Source organism: Anolis carolinensis, chromosome 4, assembly GCF_035594765.1.
Source record: "Anolis carolinensis isolate JA03-04 chromosome 4, rAnoCar3.1.pri, whole genome shotgun sequence".
NCBI classification, from domain to species: domain Eukaryota; kingdom Metazoa; phylum Chordata; class Lepidosauria; order Squamata; family Dactyloidae; genus Anolis; species Anolis carolinensis.
In genome coordinates, this window is record NC_085844.1 from 12,013,400 (window position 1) to 12,035,989 (window position 22,590).

The window sequence follows — 22,590 nt, forward strand, 5'->3', positions numbered from 1 at the left end:
TCCTTCTATACAAGCCTTAGTTCAAATCCCAGCACCTATACAATAATGAGCTAGCTCAAGAAACTTGGCAAAAATCAGAAATGTGGTTAAAGTATATGTGGCATCTCCCATCACAGAATAAGCTTCTCTTGACCTAAAACTAGCATATGTGTGAACACGTTTATGTGCTTTCAATTTGGTGAAAGGACTCCATATAGGGGTCATTTCTACTTAACAATCATAAAGAATAGTAAGCCAGCCTGACAACATTAGCTCCTATTTGACAGGCGGGCTAATAATATACCTACACCAAGCTCTTAGCTATCATGGCCTACCAAGGAATTCAGAATTACAGGTCAGCCAACAACACTTTGGAAATATCTGCAAGCTTTAATTCTAAATGCATAGCAATTAACCACAGCTAATTCTTCAAGGGTTTCTTTTCTTTTCAGGAGGTAGGAGGATAGCACAGCCTCAGACAATTTGTAAAGCAGATTTATTAAAAAAATCTCAGCCATAATGCCTTGTCAACAATTCCACCATTTTATTAGAAACAAGCATTGCTTGGAATGGTACTCAATAGTTAACATATATAAAGATCTACTTTTCCGTTTAATGGAAGAGTGATCAATATATTTCAAACCCTGTCATGATTTAATGATTACAAGACTCCTATTGCAGTAACAGAGCAATCTGAAACACACAGCCAGGTATGCTATTAAGGGAAAGTAATATAAATAAATCTTCAGTGCATTCCTAAATGAGAAATTATTCATTTACAGTAAACCATGCAAGAAATCTATTTCTTGATGTCAAGTACCTACTTTAAGATATAAATCTGAAATCAGAACAGTCACACAGACCCAAAATATCAATTAGGAAGTATTAAACTTCTGTTGCTTGATGTAAGCAATTTGACATGCCAAGTTTTTTGTACTTTTTAAAATATACACACAGCAACTGCGTTACCACTTTTTGCAGTCTCCCCACATAATCACAACACTGTGACTAGTGTTTACCATCTAAAATATGGATTTAAATGTATAATTAATTAGAGTTATTGAACTTGCCTTTGATATCAATAAAGATATTTCTGTTCATTTTTTACACTTGATTATTATTCAGATGCATTAGATAGTAGAAAAACTGGGGCTATTCCTTGCAGAGACAAAAAGAAAAGCCACAGAACAAATTCACCCTAGACAAATTCATCTTGTGTGCTCATTCCTTCAGGCATCAACAAGATTCTTAAGAACTAACTGGAACGAAGAATGTCCAGAAGTAGTTTCCAGTGATGCTTGATCGAATATCTTAAAATGTGTGAAGTAGTTACTGAACAACACAAGAATTACTATTTTGGGGAATATGAAAGCCAAGGGAGGACAACTGACAAGTTTGGGGGCCAAATTTCACACCTCAAAGATGTCCTATGATCCGCTTCTTTGTCAAACTATGTATTTCCCCTCTAAGCAGCCCTGGATTATTCTGTTTTCACAAACACTACTGAAAACGCCCAATATACACTTACTGTATTAGAGCAAAGACATATTGCCTTGCTTTACAGCCAAATTGCTTTTCCTGGAGGCATTCCAGGATGAAATTCTCATCATGCTTGGAGGTAGGGTAAATATAGGATGCATCTGACCCACCAATGGCTCACCCCAATCTACACCACAAACCTATAAATAGTTTAATAGCAATTGTAGTTCTACTATGGTGTCTAAAACAAAGTAATTCCTCCCATGAAGGAAGCATATGTTTGTAGGAGAGATAAGTTTAAAAAGATGCCTTACTAAATGATACCAAAATCCGTAAGCATTTCTTTCTACTCGGTTTTCTACATTTTAGTCTACAATCCCCACAATCTGTCATGATTGGGCCTGCTGGCTGGTGTTTCTGGAAGCTAGGAGTCTACATCTTTCTCAGATTTGTGAACACATTAATGGCCTTGAGATATCCCACTGGTGTGCTTCCCCTTGTGGTGAAGCCAGCCCATTTGTTCAAGGCTCTTTGGAGGTAGCAGCTGCTCCTCATTAAAAGTAATACAATCTATGCCAAGAATGCAAGACATAAAAAGTGACATGAATCATTTGAAAAAAAAATCAGTGAAGTGACGAGGTAATGGGAAATTGTTCCTGAATATTTCTTGTCTTTTCTGGAGGTCTTAACACATGAAAACTGCTGCAATGTGGTTCTTCACCCCCCCCCCCCCCCACACACACACACACAAGAAAGTACTCAAGAAAAGGCCCTGAATTTTAATGTATTCTAGTTTTCCCCAGGATTTCCCCATTGTCTTTTCATCATACATCTTACTCAGCAACTCCCTCAAGAAAACAACAAAGTGAGATTACTACTCAGAACAGCAGCACAGTATAGCGGTTTTACTACAGGACCACAAATCTGGGAGATGAGGGTTCAAATTTCCACTGGGCCAAATTTCCATTGGAAACCTGGTTGTTTCAGCTTGCTTTTGACAACATCTAGTCCCTTGTCACATATGCCCAGTCCCAATGTTCCAGAAGATTATGCTGCTATCTCACTTTATCCAATACTTGGCCCTATCTATATTGCTTGTACTATCCCATGCCTTTGCCTGGCCCTTGTATAGCCTAACCACGCCCATTGAACAGTTTCGCTGTTTGATATTTTTGTTTTATTGAAACCATGTTTTTAACTATTTTGTTACTTTTATTGTTTTTATATTTTAGCTATGTTTTGTTTTGATTGATCATTTGTATTGGTATCTAGGGGCATTGTTCCCATGTGTAAACCACCCTGAGTCCCATTTAGGAGATGGTGGCGGGGTATTAAAATAAAGTAGTAGTAGTAGTTGTAGTAGTAGTAGTTGTTGTTGTTAGAGATGAAATCCTAAGGAGAGGAAATTGTAAAAAAAAAAAGTCTAGTAAAACCTGCGCTAGTTGTGGTGGGACTTGTCTGATTCCAAGGGAGAGAGTTCCAATGCCGGGGGGAGGGGGTCATCACCAAGAAGGCCCTCTCTCTCGTCCCCATCAACCATGCTTGAGATGGTGGCGGAACTGAGAGTAGGGCCTTCCCGGCAGATCTTACGAGCCCGTGCCGGTTCTTAAGGAGAGATGCGGTCTTGAAAATAAGTAGGACCTACACCTGCAAAACTCAAAGTCCTACAAGCATGATGATTGCATCCCTAACAAAACTCAAGGTCCTACGAACATGATGATTGGATCCCTGCCATTTCCAGACGGCCCTTTGGTTCATTACCTGACTGCAAAAGTAATGCATAGTATTTGAAGAAGCTATGAGTTCCTCACAGATCCCCAATCTATATTTTATAGTTAGTGCGAGCTATGTTCACTATAGTAACTGTCTTAATTATGTTTTGAACTGGTTCAAAGACTGCAATTAATCTGAAAAATAATTTGTTATTCACAACTTGCAACTATTTTCAAAACTCATTATTTTAATCTTTTTAACATCAGCATCATGAGTAATAGTAAACAGTACTTAACTCATTGTTTTGTGAGCCTGGCAACATTCAATTAAGAAATATAAATTTACTCAAAAAGTTCCATATTAAAAGTAATGTATCACTGAGTAAGACAACAAATTGTATTCGCTAAAGCAATGTTAATGATTAATTTTTAAATTAATGCAAACATGCTAGCTTTAATATTACGATTTACAAGCTTTGATCTCAAATATTTTGGCTGCAATTACATAGTCATCTGCTCAGAAAAAACTTTCATGCAGATCATAGCTGGAAAAGATGTATAATTTCTCTCATGTCCCTCTGGCAAGCCGTTACAGGGCTGATAAGCATCTAAATACCAATAGTACTTAAATAAGTATATAAAAAGCCGCTTGAGGCATTTTCTGCAAAAGACTGATTTTCCAATCACTTAGAATAAATGATACACAGTATGTAAGTGTCATCAGAATTAAGTCATTGGTCAACAACAAGTATTAATGCTATATTGCTGGATATTAACAATTCTGCTTAGCAGTTCAGCCAACATTATTGGTTCACCTACAAATGTAAAACCACTGCTCAAAGGATGACAAAATCTTACTTCTTTTTACCATTTGTAGGAAGACACAATGTTGTGAGACTAAATAAAAAGCACATTTGGCTGAGCAAATGTATAGGGTTATAAGGCTTATCTGTGAAAAGGTAATATTTATGAAATTCTTAGAATTACAGAGTTGGAAGGGCCCCAGAGACCCAGCAGCTGACAAGCCTCTTTTTGGAGACGTCTAGGGAAAGAAACTCTACCAAACTGCTCCAGGTAATTGGTTCCACTGTCAAACAACTCTTAACATCAACTCCTTCACATGTTCAAAGTAATTTCCTGTAACTTCAAACAATTAGATCTGATCCCATCCCTCTGAGCCACCAGAAAATAAACCTGCCCCATCCTTTTTATAGTAGCCCTTAAGATATTTACAATGCAACAATGTCAATTCCCCAGAACTGAATGCTGTATCCCAAAGGAGGTCTGAATAGTGCAAAATGTAATGGGACTATTACTTCTCGTCTTGAAAACTACATTTCTGTTAATGCAGACTAAGATAGTATTTGCCTTCTTTCTTGCAGCATCACACTGATGACTCATATTCCACTTATTATCCGCAATAATCCTAAAGTCATTTTCCCCGTTTAAGGCAGTACATGTGAACTATTCTGTAAGTGTCCATTTGATAGTTGTGGGTTTAATACACAATTTTGTATTTGTCTCAGTTGAATTTCATTCTATTATTTTCAGTTAAGTTTTCTAGTTTACCAAAATCCTTTGATAATACTGCTTTTATCTGCCAATGTGTTAGCTATCCCTTCCAGTGTTGTGTCTTGTGCAAACATAAGGACTTACTTTAGCCCAGTGGTTCTCAACCTGTGGGTTCCCAGGTGTTTTGGCCTACAACTCCCAGAAATCCCAGCCAGTTTACCAGCTGTTGGTATTGCGAGGAGTTGAAGGCCAAAATATCTGGGGACCCACAGGTTGAGAATAACTGCTCTAACCTATCATCTGTTTAACATATAATGTTGAAGAGTGTTGGTCCCTGGACAGAACCCAGTGGCACTCTGCTTGAGACTTACAATTTGAGTGAAACTCAGAAACAGCAAATCAGATAAAATGAACACTCAACAAATACTGTCTACATTCAGAATTTGTGACACAGAACTTACCTTGGGAAACTGCTTCACTGGAATTAACACTTTTTGTCCCAGTTTCATGTTTTTGTTAATCACTACATCAATGTATTTTTCTTCTTCCTTGCCTTCCCCTTTCTGGCATTTGTCGATTTCTGTAACACAGAGCACAATGTATCTGGGCATTAATTTTCTTAATACTATTTGCGCATTTATACATTATTCCACAGTTTTCCCATTTGACCCACCAGTCTAAAATTAGTATTAGGAGCTTGCCAGATTCTCAGATAGAAGGGTTAGGTGACCTAGAAGACCTTTTAACTAGAGTTAATGATGACTTTCAACCCTATTATATATCTAAAGTTTCCTCCCACAAGAACACAATCTCATAAAAACATACTGGATTATTGGCTCTGCATGTTCAAAAGAATAGGCCAGGTAGACTGCTCTCCCTTTTTTGTTCCCTAGCTTCATTTTTTATTCATACATTCCAGGATTGCAAATAACTGTTGTCTAAAGATATATAATGGTTTCATACAGTGCAATGAAAGCTTTTGAGTGTTCTAAACTTCACCTTTCCAAATTACAACTAGAAAGATTAATTCCTTTCTCGCTCACATTCTATACAACTCTTTAATTAGTATCAAATAGATTGTCCGTTATTTAACAAGGACTAAACCTGAACATAAGATTCTTAAGCATGCCCTTAATGACACTGCTACAATGAATATTCAGTACCACAGGAAGTATATTTAGCCATTATTTGTTCTGCTTTCTTCTAATTCTCCATTAAATTTAAAAATGTCTTCTTTAATGCCCAGATATCTTATCCATTGCAGAAAATACTCTCTATGAAAAATGGCCTTAAAATAAACCTATCTTGTACCATTATATTAATACTAACAATTCCTATGCCACATTGTCGTCTTGTAAGAACAACAATGAAATAATTCCTGAAATTACTACATAGCAGTGCTTCTAAAACTCTCAGATGTTAGAGACTGACATTATTTGTGTCTATTGATTACTGTTGATTTTATTCTTAATTTGAAACTCACCAGGAACTAGCAAGCAATAGCTCAGAGATCATCACCAAATGAGGAACACTATTTGGTGTCTTTAAGATAGACATTACCTCTCTACTGCATATTTGTGAAATCCAACCCAAGGCAACTACAAAGTACATGACTGACATCTTTACATCAATTTAGGAATGTGATAGGAACTTAGGAAGAAGTCAGACAATAGTTAGGTACCGTATCTTAACTCTAATAAAAAGGCCCTATCCCTTCCTCTGAGTAAAGTGGCGAAAGGCGAGAGCTTAGTCCATATTGGGAGAAACTAAAAGAAAGAGCAACTCTACTTTACTCTCTCCCTTGCAGTGCTGCCTTTGGCCTTTTTAAATGCCTGGATAGGAAAATGGCAGAATTGGTCCTTTGGTGCTTCTCCTCAAAGGAAAACCAATGGAGTAGAGGGGATCTTCACTTCTATCAAAAATGGAACTACACCCTTTTTTGAGTAAAGAGACAACAGACTTTCCTGAATGCTTAGATGCTAAAAAAAAAATCAGCTGGCTACCTAATCTAGCACTGGGCTTTTCCCCTCTTTATAAAATAACCTTCAAGGCATCTATGAGTCACATCAACCTCCAGAAGTTTGGACTCAAATCTGCACTTGACTTATATATGAGGTTAATTTATAAACAAGCATATACAGTAATAATCAAGGATGCAGAATCACAAAGTCAAAACTAGAAGGGTCCTACATGGATTATCTAGTCCAGTGGTTCCCAACTTTTGGTCATTCAATTGTTTTGGACTTCAACTCTGAGAAGGTCCAGCCAGCATACCAGCTGTTATGAATTAAGGGATCTGAAGTACAAAACACCTAGAGGACCAAGGATCAGAAAACACTGATCTAGTCCAATGTCCTGCCATGCAAGAATACACAGCTAAATCATTCTTGAAATATATCCTTATTTAATTTCTGTTTAAAGACTTCCAAATTTGGAGAGTCCATCATGCAACAAGAAAATCCATTCCACTATCAAATAGCTCTTACAGAAAAAAAATGTTGCAAGACTGGGAGTAGATCACATAAGATCCTGACAGCTGCCAGACAGAAGAGGATGGCTGCAAGAGACAGCTCTCCTGATGCTAAGAAGGCATTGCACTGACAAGCTGCAAGATAATCAATAAGTATCTAAAGACCTTCAAAAGAAGCCGTTAGGGATAAGGATAGTAGAAGCAGCTTGTTATTATTTAATGTAACCCATAGCATAATGTCTGTTTTTATTGTTGCTTTTATTGTTTTTATTGTTATTTTAAAGCCAAGTGTATTGTTTTAATCTATTTTTGTAAACCGCTCCGAGCCAAACCGGGAGTAGCGGTATATAAGTTTAATAATAAATAAATAATAATAATAAATAATCCAAAAAGGACTGCAATAAAGAACCTCATTAATGACCAGCTATGAACTGTGTCAACTATCTACTCTTAGATTCCAGAGAGAATTTTGATTCTCAATAGAATGAAATAAATTCCCTATTTTCCGTATTTCCCCACCTCTTTCAGGAAATAATGAACCTCAGAAGCAATCAGAACAGTCCCAAACTGAACAGAAAGCTGCTTCTAGAATATAACTTACTAAATTAATTGGGGGGAGGGGGACACCAAACTAGACCAATGAGGAAATCCAATCAGATTTCCAAGGTCAAATGAGTAGGAGGATTTGCCTTCTCCTAATCCCTAGATTACATTCTGTACTACTATTAGGCTTTGTGTGCTGAGGTAGTCTCTTAGCTCAGAAATAATAGATGAACATGTGATTAAAGTTTCTGATAATGCTAAGGATTAGAAATCCCATAGTCCCAGACCATAGGCCCAATGTTTATAGAAGTCCAGCTATTCATGTCAGCAGAGGAATTATTGCATTTTATTGAGAGCACAGTAGGCTAAGTAAGGATTGTTTCCTAGCAAATCCACACAAACCACAATTTCACTGAGTGCATTAGGTAATGGAAAAGTAGACTTATTTCACTTTAATCTAAAAGAATTAATCTTCCTGTGAGGCAATCATTATTGTCTGCCATGTTACTTCTATTAATATTGTGTATACAGCTGAACTGTAAAGCATATTAAAGTTAGTATTGTTTCTTTCCGATATAGCTATGGCCCTCGATTCCAATGCCAAACAGTAAACCTGTATATTAAAGTTGGAAAATAAAACAGGTTTATGTCCAATTAAACTTAACAAATAATTTGTACATAACTGAGATATGCATGTAAATATTCTAATTGCAAATAACTGGAAGAATCACAAGGCTCTCTTCAGGACTCTAGTGTTATCTTTTAACATGACAAATGTAAATTTGAGAGTACACAGTGATCTTCCAACTGAAGAGGAAGTGGTTCAAAGGAATAATTAAAAGTTTTAAATTTCTCTATTATGTTTCATCAGAAAGAGAACCAGAGCCGTGGTCTCAGTGCCATATAAGCCAAAAGATCTCTTCTATTAAGAGTATATAAAAACTCCCTGCTGCCTTCTAAAAGTTTCCATTAATGTACATTTTGTTGCTTTTGTGTGTCCCAATGGCAGCACTTCCATCTCTACCACAATTCAAGTGCATATTTTCTTTCCCACGTAAAGATTTTTTAATTCTGCATGTAGCTCCCCGTGCTTCAACAGTTTTACCCTAACTAGTCAAACACTTCCCCATAGGCATTTTCTTTAAAAATTCATCTTTAAAGCTCAGCGCTCTTTCAGAAAATTCAGAGTGGCTTAGTAGACAGGTCACCAACCAAGCAGCATCCTTTCTAAAACTACACATATCTTGGACCTATCTGGCTATTAAAATATTTTCCCACTTTTCTCTTTTACAGACTTCTTCCATTGTGCTGCCAATTTCCAGTTCTGATTTAAGGGTGTTTAAGAAACAAAGGAGCAGAAACCTTTAAGGGCAATGTTATTGTAGTGCACTCCATCAGTAAAGCAAACTTGCTCATGCCATTAATTCTTTATTCTTTTGAAGAGCACCAAGCGAAAGTATTATATCCCTCTTGGAAAGCCAAAATATATAAGCAATAATTCTTTTTCTTCAAACTGTGGTTGATTTTTATTACTTGTTATTATTTTATTTATTATTCTAATTCTGATAAGGAAGTTTTAATGAGGTCTTATTGTAAGCCTCCCCAAAACGAGTACAGCTGTATTGTTAAAGACTCTTTGAATTAAAAGTCTCAGACAATTTTAGTTTAAATGCTTACGCAGCACTCTAGCTGAAGCATGGTGCTCCTCGTTTAGTATCATTATGAATTATAACTAGTTCCCAAATTAGCCCTTGGTCATAAGACGAAGAAATCTACACCCAATGGCACTTTTACTTTGACGGATGCTTCAAGACAATATGACTTACAGTATGAATTCAATTATGCTATGTTAAGTCAAAATTCATTTGCTTCCAGAAATACAGTAACTCCTATAACTAGAACAATGAGTAAAAGTCTCGTCTACACAAAAAGAGAAACTTAGTTGTCCCCTGGTTAGGCTACTTCTTAATTTTAATGAGCAGAATAGATTGCCTGGAAATGCTGCAACCTGTATTTAAAGATGTATCCTGGAATATTGCTGAACTGAAGATGAAGTGAGAAGTTTTAGATATTTGTACATAAACAACTGGAATACTGGACACGCCTGTGAGATGTCTGTTTACATCAGAGGAAGGGGAAACATTCCCCTATATTAAGTTGTTCTTCCCATTACATGAGGTTTCCCTTCTACTCCTGGAAAATGTTCCCACTTCTGAGGGAACATCCCAGTTCTCATGAGATGTGTTTCTTAGAAATCATCTTATTTTAGAAATCAAAGTAAAACGAGGTTACTCCATATCCTTCTCAAAGCCTTGCCTCTGCCTACAAAATAGGCAAGCAAAGATGGGAGCGTACCCTTGCCATCAGCGCTACTGAAAAACCAGATCCATTGTGCTCCTTCTCCTAAAACTTTCTGAATTCTCTTTTTATTGATGGTTATGTAAGCCACTCTGAGAATCTTTTCAGCAAACAGAAGGGTAAAAATGCTTTAAGCACATAATATTTGCAGTTACCTAAGAGATCACTGAACTCCAAATGCTGCCTCAATCGCCATCTATATTTATATTCTAAACATAAATATGCAGAATAACAAAAATAGAAAGATATGATTAGAGTTCAGTAAACAGGAGTATTGGAATTGCTTATATAAACCACTCAACCTTTTAGCATGGAAAATGCTAAACCACAGACTGGAAATTCAGCTATGGCATCTCATCTCAGCTCAGCTAGAGGATTTCCAGTGTCAGCCATGATTGTATTCATGTTTGCAGAACACACAAGCATTTACTAGAATTATGATAATCTGCAATGGAAATCTCACTGATTGTACTTCCACCTAATAGGTTTCAAGACCACTTATTATTACCCACAAAAAACAAGATTACTTTCAGCCCTATTAGGACTATCATTCAGAGCTATATTTCTATACTACATATGAATTTCTACATAAAAACCTAAAATGTTTACAAAACCTTAATTGTAGCAAGCTTGCACCAAACGTTATGAGAGTTAGCTTTTATTTTTAAAATCCTGAGTATCTCTCATTTTTGAGATGACACAGGAATGCAACATACAACACATGCACTTCACAAAGACTTAGTATTGTGTCAGCCTTGCAAAGACAGCCTAGATTTTCTGGCATGCGGAATAGCTTTAAGAGATAAGTAAACTAAGAACACTGAAGAAATATCATTTTTCTTTGATATCTTTCAAATTGAACAAGGATTACTATTAACAACTTGGCAATGTCTGATTAAATTCAGCATACAACTCTGGGACAAAGCTCAGTAGCTATTTGTCATTAACAGGTTCAAAGGAGAGAGAACAATTAGAAGTAAAAGACAATCACATATGTCAAAGTCCAGAACAAAGACAATATAGTTTCTATAGAGAACTTCCTTAGTTTCCTCCCTTGTCATACTTACAAATGCTTCTTCTGTGCTTGACAAACTTTGCGAAAGATCTAGAATGAGCTAGTTACTAGCCTTGGAATCTCTGTGTTGCCAGATGCCCATAGCTCAATGCATTTTAAATTTGGAAAGAGAAGTGCACACTATGGCTATCGTCAGAAAAAGGGCAACTAGCCTATGATCTTCAGTCACAGCTTCCCAGAGAAGACTAAGAGCAAAGAGGGTCCAAGATCTCACACCCTCTGTTTTTGCCAGTGAGTTGCTCCAAAGTTCACAATGTACATTTAGTACAATTAACAGGCAACCATGGCAAAACAGATCTGATTAAACTAGGTTTCACAAGTAGAGGAATCTAGAGTCTATATTTGCAGACCAAGAATAAACTCTTAAAGAAGTGAGAGAGACAACCCTTTCATGTTTTCTACACAGTATAGTGTTTATATCAAAAAATCAATATCAAACAGGATTTTATGACCTACAAGGGAGCTAGATCATTTTGGCTCTCAGTCCGCCATGGCCCAGAACCCAAGAACAGCCAACAAGTGCAGACCGACATTGAACCAAGTGTCAGTTCCGTTCTGGGGGCCCCCATGGATGCCTACAAAAGCAGATGGTCATAGTCCATATTATTAAATGGTGGCAATGTGGACATAGACACTTTAGCATTTCCATGTTTACACTGCCACTACTTTTATGTTTCAAATGTGTTATCACAGTCTGTATAAATTGCAGATCCAGACAATCCACCCTTCCTTGGTGTCTTACACATAAGGAAGAGTGGTAGAAAGCTGGATAAAGTAACATATTTTTGACCCCACGAAGAAGGGATTGGACAAATGTTAACTGCTATGAACTGTTTGGTCCAGAAGCAAAGAACCAAGGGTCAATAGTATGATCAGCTGAACATCTTCTGTAATTTTCATCTTTCTGGAAGTGAGGAGAAAATGGACAACATAGGGGAAGCCATATGGAACAAAAGCACTGGGACAGCTGACTTCTATGAGTATTTGGCAGCATTAGCCAAATTAAAGTCTTTTGGGCCTTGTCCACAGGGACTCAAAGAATATATGGATTTCCTCTGGGATGTACAGATTGACCATAAACTTGCCCATCCTGAAAGTAAGTCTGCTCGTCTAAGTTTCAGACTGGAATAGCTGGGAATTGTACCTTGAACTTGGCTGTTTTACAGAAATGAGTTGTGAGTACACTAACGTTGTACAGCAGGAGGAATAAAATGGCCAGGTGGTAGCTACCATATCACCTCTGTCTTCACTTCTGCTAAACAATAAAACCTCTGAAATGAAAGTCCATTGCATCATTTCTAAGGAGGGGAATACCTAGTTATGAACAACTGTTGCTTTTACCTGATTATGGCTAACCTCTGAATGTAATAATCAGCACATGGTGGAAAGAGTCTATTCTTTCACCTTTAGGGTAGGAATCAGGCAACCCTCGATACTGATGGGCTGCAAATCTCAGAAATCCTACTCAATGTATCCAATGATGAATCCTGACACTTGCTCACTGTTTCCACCATGTATTATCTGGTGACCACATGATCTAATTCTGCCTCTAAGTTTCCTCTTGCCATTTGACGGCAGTGCAAACAAGACTAGACACACCTTTGATCTCTTCACAGAAGGGTTTTTTTTAAATTTAAAAATCCTAAATGGCCAGCATATAAAAGAGAGATATGCACGTGGACATAACTAGCTGTAGTCTGAAATGCTTACTCCACAGAGTAGGTATACTGCACATTTCCAACATAAGACATACAAATGTTACTATCAGTACTCAAATAAAAGGAAAGATTAGATATTAAGCTTTCCCCTACCCTTTCTTCATTTCACCTGCCTTCAAGTATTTCTCCTCCTGTCTCCTTGTGTTCTGTATGCACTCCCACTATCAGTCTATCTGCCAGTGGCCTATTTTTATCTCTTTTTCTTCACTTCATTTTGAAATACTTCACCCCCCCCCCCAAATTGCTTAGTTGCTTAGCTTTCTCTCATTCTTTCTGAAAACCACTCACTATGTCGCTGCACACAGACATCCAAGAGAAGAACAGTCCACTACCATCTAAGGCAGTCCATTTCACCATCAAACATGAGGAAATTTTTCCTTCTGCTTTCCACTCATGCAGAGAAGTCAGCAAGAATTAGTGGTTTGTTTGTTTTGTTAAGGGCTCTGTCAATTGCAATTTGCATGTACACAGCATGCAACTATAACAGCCATGCTAATAACTGCATAGGTGTGGCTACATATCTGCACTTCTACAAAATGAGGTTTAAACTTACATCTTTTGGAATACAATCTCAAAATAAACATTTGTTAGTTTGTATCTTAGCTTTAGGGCCCCTGGTGGCACAGTGTGTTAAAGCGCTGAGCTGCTGAACTTGCAGACCAAAAGGTGCCAGGTTCAAATCCCAGGAGTGGAATGAGCACCCGCTGTTAGCCCCAGCTCCTGCCAACCTAGCAGTTCGAAAACATGCAAATGTGAGTAGATCAATAGGTACCGCTCTGGCAGGAAGGTAACGGCGCTACATGCAGTCATGCTGGCCACATGACCTTGGAGGTGTCTACGGACAACGCCGGCTCTTCAGTTTAGAAATGGAGATGAGCACCAACCCCCAGAGTCGGTCACGACTGGACTTAACGTCAGGGGAAAACCTTTACCTTTACCTATCTTAGCTTTGTTTGGCAAATCGCTCTTAGAGGTTAAAGTTTTAATGAAATTTTTTAAAGTAAGCACATACAGAAATGCGCTGTTTGCATCTGATAATACCCACCACTAAATCTTGTCACCACACACACACTTGCCAACAAACCCTTGTTGTGTAATGTGCAAAACAAATCATTTTTGCTCAGACTTTGAGAAATGTAATTACTATACTTAGTACCATAATTCTATCAGAGGATGGACCATTACAAAAGAGACAAAAATGAATTAGCTTTCTTAGTTGCTTTTTACTACTGCAGCAAGCGCCACTGTTTGACGTTTGAAAGGGGAAAAAAAGATATTGCAACTTTTTCAGAATCCGAGTACTTAATTGCTTACATGAACGTTACAGTATTGTCTGTAAGCTTATCCCTTATCTATATGTACTCAACCCCTATCTATACTTATCTAATGATTTTGTCATTTGGGAGTTGTAGTTGCTGGGATTTATAATACAACCAAATAACATTCTGAACTCCACCAACGATGAAATTGAACCGAACTTGGCGCACAGAACTCCCATGACTAACAGGAAATACTGGAAGAGTTTGGTAAGCATTGACCTTGTGTTTGGGAGTTATACTTCACTGACATCCAGGAAGCGCTGTGGACTCAAATAATGATGGATCTGGACCAAACTTGGAACAAATACTCAAAATGCCCAAATTTGAACACTGGTGGAGTTTGGGGAAAATAGACCTTGACATTTGGAGTTGTAGTTTCTGAGATTTATAGTTCACCTACAATCAAATAGCCCCTTGAACCCCACCAATGATAGAATTGGGCCAAACTTCCCACACAGAACCCCCACATGAGCAACAGAAAATACTGGTCTTTGGCGACCCCTCTGAACCCCCCTCGTGACCCCCCCCAGGGGTCCCAACCCCCACATTGAGAAACGCTGGCATATAGGGTGCAATCCTGCATAGATCAGTGCATCATAGTAGTTCTGTATATGAAACTATAGTACAGTAAACCATTTGCCACTGCCAGACCTACCACAGAGCCATTGAATTTCCTCTCATGGTCATCCAATACATAATTGAAAGGGTACAGAAAATTCTGTCTATATACCTATATCCAAACAAGAAGTGGTTACATCAGGCATGGGCAAACTTCGGCCCTCCAGGTGTTTTGGACTTCAACTCCCACAATTCCTAACTGCCTACCAGCTGTTAGGAATTGTGGGAGTTGAAGTCCAAAGCAATAGAATGGTATACTTAATAACTAATCATGTACACAAATTTCCCCCATTTTTGTCTTTAGATATGGAAAACCATCCTCCATCATCTTAATCCATCAGCATTTAATACATCATTCCTTTGAGTATCAAAAAGTCTTCTACTAAAAAGGAATGCAGCTCCAATAGTTTCAATCAAGGAGCATACTATGTTCAATTACTGTTAACAAGACAGAGCTTCATTTGATGGGCGACTGGCTTCTCTCATAAAAATAGAGGGATCTCAACTTCTAAATTATTGAATATGCTAGGAGATAATGACTACAGCGAAAGGAAATCCTTGAGGGTAGCTACTCACTGTAAATAATAAGCAGTTATGCTGGGTTTCCTTTTCTAGCTACACAGAAAATAAATCAATTATTCATAATTCTATACTGCTCAGGTTTCATTGCACACATTACAGATTTGATATTGGACTATATGAGCATAGAGATACTCATGGTACCAGTTTCTGCACTGGTGTACTACTGAGAAAAATACATGCAAACATTTTGCATCCTCTCCAGGATTACGAATTAAATAAAAAGTATTTAAAATGTATATCTCAAATACATAATATATAAAGGACTTCAAGCTACCAGATGACTATCCCTACCAGATTAGTTGGAGAGATGGAGTGACTTTCTAAAACAATATTTTGAGAACTTGTGGTACATTATTGGATAAGTGCAATCAATGGGCAGCAGCTTGCCTTTATTATTGCTTCTACACGTTCTCATCTACCAAGTGTCTATTATGAAAAAAGAGAAAAGCCTGAAATAATAACAATTAAATAAAATGGTCTAATATACATTTTGTAGAAATTGCTACAATTTATTCTTTATCCATAAAGAGTAACCCAGTCCATGGAAATACTCGCCTAGAAACTTTTGGCTCTAATAATTCCCATTTCACCAAATTCTTAATTCAAACAAAAAACACTCAATTGGTAGTCTCAACAACTTATGTGAACAGTTATTGCCGAAACATGAGATACCTAGATTGCGGAGGAAATCTCACACATAAACATCTTTGTCAGTCCAGACTGATATTCAGCTTTATTTCCTGTTTGCATGCAAGCTTTGCACTTGCTACCCAAGTCTTGTTTTCAATATTTGTTTCAAGATAACCTCACACAGAGCTGTTTCAGACTATTCATTTTGTCATCCAGGATCACTGCTGATGTTGGCTGGGAGACTGCAGGTCAACTCAGCTGGCTACTATTTTGGGGAAGGCACAATGACCACAAACCACCTTGATCAGAAAGCCTGTCGGTTCATTCAAGATCCCATGATCAGTGTGGTTTCATGAAAACTGTGATGACTCATGGGCCTTGTAGTCCTGTTCCTACTACTATTGTGGCAGACGAAGAGGAAAACATGGGATTTTCGCCGGTTCAGCAAGAGCCGGAGCCTCTTCACCTGCAGGATGTTGACGTTTGCCCTCAAGAATTCAGCCAAACAGACCTTGGGCAGAACTCCCCCCCGTTTTCCAGGAGGGAAAATTATACTAGAGATAGGGGAGTCAGGGAGGCTAATCGCAGAAGCCTAAGAATCGCTGCCAAACAAATGGCTGATTAGGTCTGCTTCCCTTGGGAAATTCTAAGGAGTCATGCATCTGGACAGAGTTGGGTTTCGCTTCTCGTTCTCTAGGGAAAGAGTTCTGTTGGCGGGAAAACGAGACCCAATATAGGTGTTTGGCACAAGGGAGACTTTGCGGAGTCAATTGATCAGCTTGAGGAGAGAGATCGTGTGTGGACTTCGTAATCCCAGTTCCTTGCTTCCCGGATCAAGTTTCAAGCCTTGCCTTGTCTCACGTTTTTACCACGGACTATGTTTCATGCTTCATGTTCATCTTGCCTCCAGTCAAGGATCTAGTCGAGAATCAAGTTTATTCCAGCCTTGTTGTCAAGCTTCATTGGACTTTAAAGACTCTGTTATTTCCCCACACTATTGCTTGGCAAAGTGTGTGTTTTGGTCAAGTGGATTAAAACTTTGAACTCTAATATCTTATATTGGACAATACAAATATATTGGACTATATTTGACCTTATCTGAAAGGTCTGCTTCTGAACTATATTCTTCACTTGTTTTTATTGACTTTATATATTTCTTTAATAAAGATATTAGATAGATTCTGGCCTCTGTGTAAGGTTATTGGTGCTCTGCAGCCTGGGTCCTGACAAAAACAGCCATATGATTGGAACAACTCTCAGAACTTTCAGCTTCAAGTATCCATGGATGAATCTCCTTATTGTGTGATACTTTCCTTATTGAGTTTTGTTTTGGAAGAAGTTTATTCCACCTTTTCCAGAACTCAGTGATGTTGAAGAACTCGTTTAATACTTTTTCAAACAGATTATAAGGAAGGTTGGACATATCATCCACAATTATATTTTCCAGCCTCCATCAAGACTTTCCCCTCAGAACACTGAAGCATCACTAGATATCTCTGTTAACTGTCATATCCTCTCTGTCTCTCCTGCCGTAGTGTATGTCTCCCTAGCTGAATAGATTTATTTTTGCACCTTTGGGGAATGTGTCTAGGAAAAGACAACCAACTGTCACATCAAAAATAGTTTGGGGCAATTCAAAGCTGTTTCTGGAAGTGACTACCTCAAAGTGGTACATATTTTTAAAAAGATGGCAGAAGGGGGTTGACTACTGCCAGGGGGACTGAGAAGTATCCGAGTAGAATTCAGGGCTACACTCAGACCCTGGGCTGCAGCTTCCTCATTCTGGACTTGAACTAATTCCCAGCAGTACAGATGATGCACACATGTATATTTGATGATAGCCAAGCTTCTGGTGAACCTTTATCAGACCTAAAGGTTTTTTTACTGTCCAAGCACAATAAAGCACCAAACCAATGAATGGAAGGTTTTGCAACACTACAAGAATTGCACTTCTTCATGTATTCCAAAAAGATGCATTCTCTGAAGACAGAAGAGGTGGTTTTGGGTAAAGTTACTTTCCCCATGAAGTTCTCCTGGCCCTGTTCTATCCCCAACCTACATACCAATTATTTTGAAACTCTGAAAAACAGTCAGTCTTCCACATTTTCAAATTCAGAGGTTTTGTGGAATGAAGTTGTTCCAGAAGTGAACAGCTCTTTCAACTTTAACGATTTGAGTGTCAAGGACAGTATACAGATGATTAATGCTGAACGGTGTACCCTGAAACAACTCTTCCAAGCAAGATTGGGTTAAGGGTTAAGCTACATTTCTCACTTTTAATTGTGCAGGCTATTTAGGTATACTGTTTGAGACCAGCTATCTTTTGCAATTATCAGACTCCAGAGGTCACCAATTAGAACCCTGCAAGGATTTGAATTAAAAAGAAGGCTTTGTGATTAGGTGAAGTAATGATCCAAAAAAGAGATTAGTTCTGTTCAGCCTGCACTCATTATAAAAACCATTTCCTTTGTGTGAAGATTCTGTGTCTCGTCTATCCTCCTGGCGTTATCACACCACGGGACGGAGCGATGATTGTACAGATGTAGCCTAGAGGCTGAACGGGAGCACATTTAGATATTGCCGGATGTGAGAGACAATCCTTTGGCTTTTACTACTCCTCTCTAACAGGGAAACAGCCTGCTTGACAGCAAAGTAAGCTTTGTAATTTGCCAGTGATGTATGTATCTATCTGCTTCTTCTCTTAACAAATGAGAGGGACTCATCTGACTCAGAATTAAGTCACATAGCAATATAAAATGATCCTAGAAAGCCACAGCTAAAATGGTAGTTCAACTTAGCTTCACTCTCTAATATTCTGCAAAATATTCTGAACTCTACCCTACAATTCCATTGACAGAAGTCTAGCAGTGCAACAAAAGAAAAACCTTTTGTTAATTTACTATTCCCTGTGTCCCTAAAATCTTATCCAAAGTGTAAGACGCCCTCCATAGTTCATTTGGGAGGGGGAAAGCCTCAAGCAGATTGTTCAGCACTAGATGCAATCCTCAAGCCAGAAAGGAAAGCAAAAGAACTGGTGAGAGATTTTCATGCCATGAGTTCCTAGGAAAACCAGCAGCATGAAAGAATTCAGCCCTTTTATTTTTCCATCTTCAGTCTCTTAGATTCAGATATTAAAAAAAAAAAGCAAACCCCTCTTTAAGTGCATTAGTAGGAAGGAAATGTAGGAGTGCAGTTAGTCAATCAGTAAGTAAATAAATGTGGTCTTTTTTGGTCACAGCAGACATAATTTTCTCAGGCATTTAAGAATCTTTTCCTTGCCAGGAGAAAAACATGCTAAATCAAAAAACAATTAAAGTTCCTGAAAACACTATTTTTAAACCCAGGTTTTGAGCTTCAGTATCGATAAAATGTAAGAAATTTGTGTTAGTATCTGGGTGGAGCCACAGTCCAAGAAATATTTCATTTCTTTTTACTGTGATCATTCTACTTATATTAAAAGTGTTGTTTCTTACAGCTTTATATTTTTAAGGATAACCAGACATGCCCAGACCAGAAAAATATCTGTATGAAGTAACAGAAATAGAGTCTCAAAAGCAACTTGTGCTGCAAGTAGATAACTACAACTGAATGCACTTTAGGTTATTTGTTCTTGATCCCAAAAAAGAATGTTTTTGAAAGAGAGAACCTGCTTCATCATGAGACATGTCATCTATAAGACAATAATTTATAATCACTTTACAAGCTTGCTGGGTGATAAGGCATGATAAATCAAGCGACTAGCAACTTCCTCCAATATCATCCTCATGCCTCATCTTTAAGTTTTCTTTGCTAACTATATCTTGATTCTATCACCTCTTGCTTCTCCTTTACCTCTTCCTTTTCCCTTTTGTCTTCTCCATAATCTTACTCTTTGGCTTTTCTCAAGCCGCCTCTCCTGTGAGATTAATACATGCTCATATATATGTGTTCCTTACATCGGTGTCCAACCCTGCTCTGTACTGCCCATCCTGCATTTGAAAGTTCAAGTCCATTTGATACTTGCACAGCTGCACATAGAGTTTATTCCTCAAACATAAGAGAAAATGTATAGTTGGAAAAGGATTACAGAACAGACAACAGAGTTACTGGATTGTGGATTTACTCACAGTATAGAGGACTGTGTTCAATTAAGTTTATTTCCAGGTAAGGATTTGAACTATCTATCACCTGAGTGTCTTTGTCCTGTGTCTTTTCAACACAGGCAGTCCCAGAGTTATGAACAAAATAGGTTCTGTAGGTTTGTTCTTAAATTGAATTTTGTAAGTCAGAACTAGTATATTTTAAGTGTAACTCCAGATATATATCTATATATATGGCTGGATATCACAAGGAAGGGTTAACATCTCTGTGATGTTTGTTTTATGGACTATGCCCTTGTTCATAAGATTTCACCTCACTTTCTATCCCTGTGATAATTGAATGTTGAAAAATGTGGCTTGTTGTGGAAACAAGGATTCGAGATAAAACTTCAGTGGAGACACCTTTTCCCTGTGATACCTCTTTTAGGAATGAATTCCCCTTCCTAATGATAGATTTCTCTCACCTCCTGGTTTCTCACCCGTTGTTAATAATGTGTGATTTGTAAGTCTGATGTTTGTTACTGGGGACTTCCTGTATATGGTTCCTTCTCAATTCTGAAAAGCCAGAGGAGAGAAAAAAATCTAGGAGATTTTCATCCACATGCTATATAAATTGCAGTTCCTGCTGACCCCTTCATTCTTCAGATCAAGGGACTGCTTATATTTCATTTTGTCTCAAGCACCAGAATTAGCTAGAGTGTGACTCCCAGTAAGCAGGTTACTGAATTTTGCATCCCACTATAATTATAGCCTGAAAAGTTCTATGTTGCAAACTGTTAGAAAAATATGAGTTTGAAAGTTTAATCTAACCATTCTTACTTAGAATGTTTCCACCAATTTTATTATGTCTTTATTCCAGACAGTGAGACAGTACCAGTGAGATGCCATCTCCGAATTAAAGTTAGAAATTTAAGCAAGCCATTGTGATCCCCAAATTTCAGACAAATATTGACCCAAAACACCAAAAATGTTTTGTCTTGCAACTTCCCACAAACCACAAAACCTACTTATCTGAACAGAATTCTACTCAAACAGGTCCAAAAAAGAACTGGGCATTGATTTTTGCCAATTTATGTAAGCCGCCTCGAGTCCCCTCGGATGAGGAAGGCAGGGTAAAAATACTCTAAATAAATAAATAAATAAACTGGGAATTTGATATTCCCTTCCAGTATCTAGCTAGTAGCACTTTTGGCTAATGCTTACCCAAAAATGTTGAAGAAAAGCCCCCGAGATGGGAAAGGACTTTAAATGTCATTCTGTACCATCTATGGACTGAGGTCCCCCGATGGTGCAGCGGGTTAAACTGCTGAGCTGCTGGAGCTGCTGAACCTGCTGACCAAAAGGTCAGCAGTTCGAATCCTGGGAGTGAGGTGAGCTCCCACTGTTAGCCCCAGCTTCTGTCAACCTAGCAATTTGAATACATGTGAATGTGAATAGATCAATAGGAAGGTAATGGCACTCCATGCAGTCATGCCAGCCACATGACCTTGGAAGTGGTCTATGGACAACACCAGCTCTTTGGAAATTGAGATAAGCACCAACTCCCAGAGTCGGACACAACTGGACTTAATGTCAGGAGAAAACTTTTACCTTTACCTATTATCTATGGTTGCCATTGCCCACCTTTGAAGCATAGTCACAAAATAATAAAACTTATCTTTTTATGCACCACATGTACACGTTATACACTTCCTTTTAAGTATGCATACAAAAACATGAAACTCTGCAATGTATAGTGATAATAAAAATAGAAGAAATAAACAGAGGAAATAAACCTGTGATGCATAGCTATATGATACCATAACTACAAAGAAAGCAGCTGTAAGGACTGATAAATTCTTTTCCTATTTCAACAATATTTTCTTCAGAGTAAAGTACTCCTACTCACTTCTTTATAGGAAGAGCTCAACCGTGTGATTCTGGGTATGTTTGATGTTACTGTAGCATACAGCTTTTTGATAAGTGGTTTTCATGACAGAGTAATAAGCGTATATTCCATTGAAAAAAGATACCATTAAAGCATATAGTGAATGAGAGGTTGGACTTACCATGAATGAATTAAACACAAATTATGCATTACTAATCACAGCGCTAAAACAACCTAACAGGAAATCCTTTTCTTACTTTCAAGACTTGTTTTAATCCCATATTAAGAACTCTTAATTCAGGGTTTTTTTTCGTAACATTTAAAGCCATTAGCTAGTGGAGACTCAAATTACGCAAAAACCTCACAAGGTTTTTTCCAGATCATAATACAATGCTACAAGACTTCAACTTTTAGCAACATGCACCATGAATAACTTTTGTCAACTTGCTGTTTTTTTCATAATAAAATACATCTATAGCTGTTGCTATCAGCTGTCAAATCAATTTTCTCATATGGTAGCACCAAGAATGAGATACCTCAAAGTTTCCTTATCAACAGTGTTACTCAGGTCACAAAAGGCAACTGCTTCCAGTGAGGCCAGAATATGGTCTTCCTGTTTTCCTACTGTTTTCTATCTTACCAAACATCA

At 37.8% G+C, this 22,590-nt stretch overlaps 1 protein-coding gene across 3 annotated transcripts in view; it reads right to left on the reverse strand.

The window, feature by feature from the left end:
* Positions 1-22,590, reverse strand: part of khdrbs3 (KH RNA binding domain containing, signal transduction associated 3) — a 116,132-nt gene that overhangs the window by 67,793 nt on the left and 25,749 nt on the right. For all 3 annotated transcript variants that reach the window (XM_062980004.1, XM_062980002.1, XM_062980003.1), the window contains exon 2: positions 5,144-5,262. In XM_062980004.1, coding sequence (XP_062836074.1) covers positions 5,144-5,262 — 119 coding nt within the window. The remainder of the gene's footprint in view (positions 1-5,143; positions 5,263-22,590) is intronic.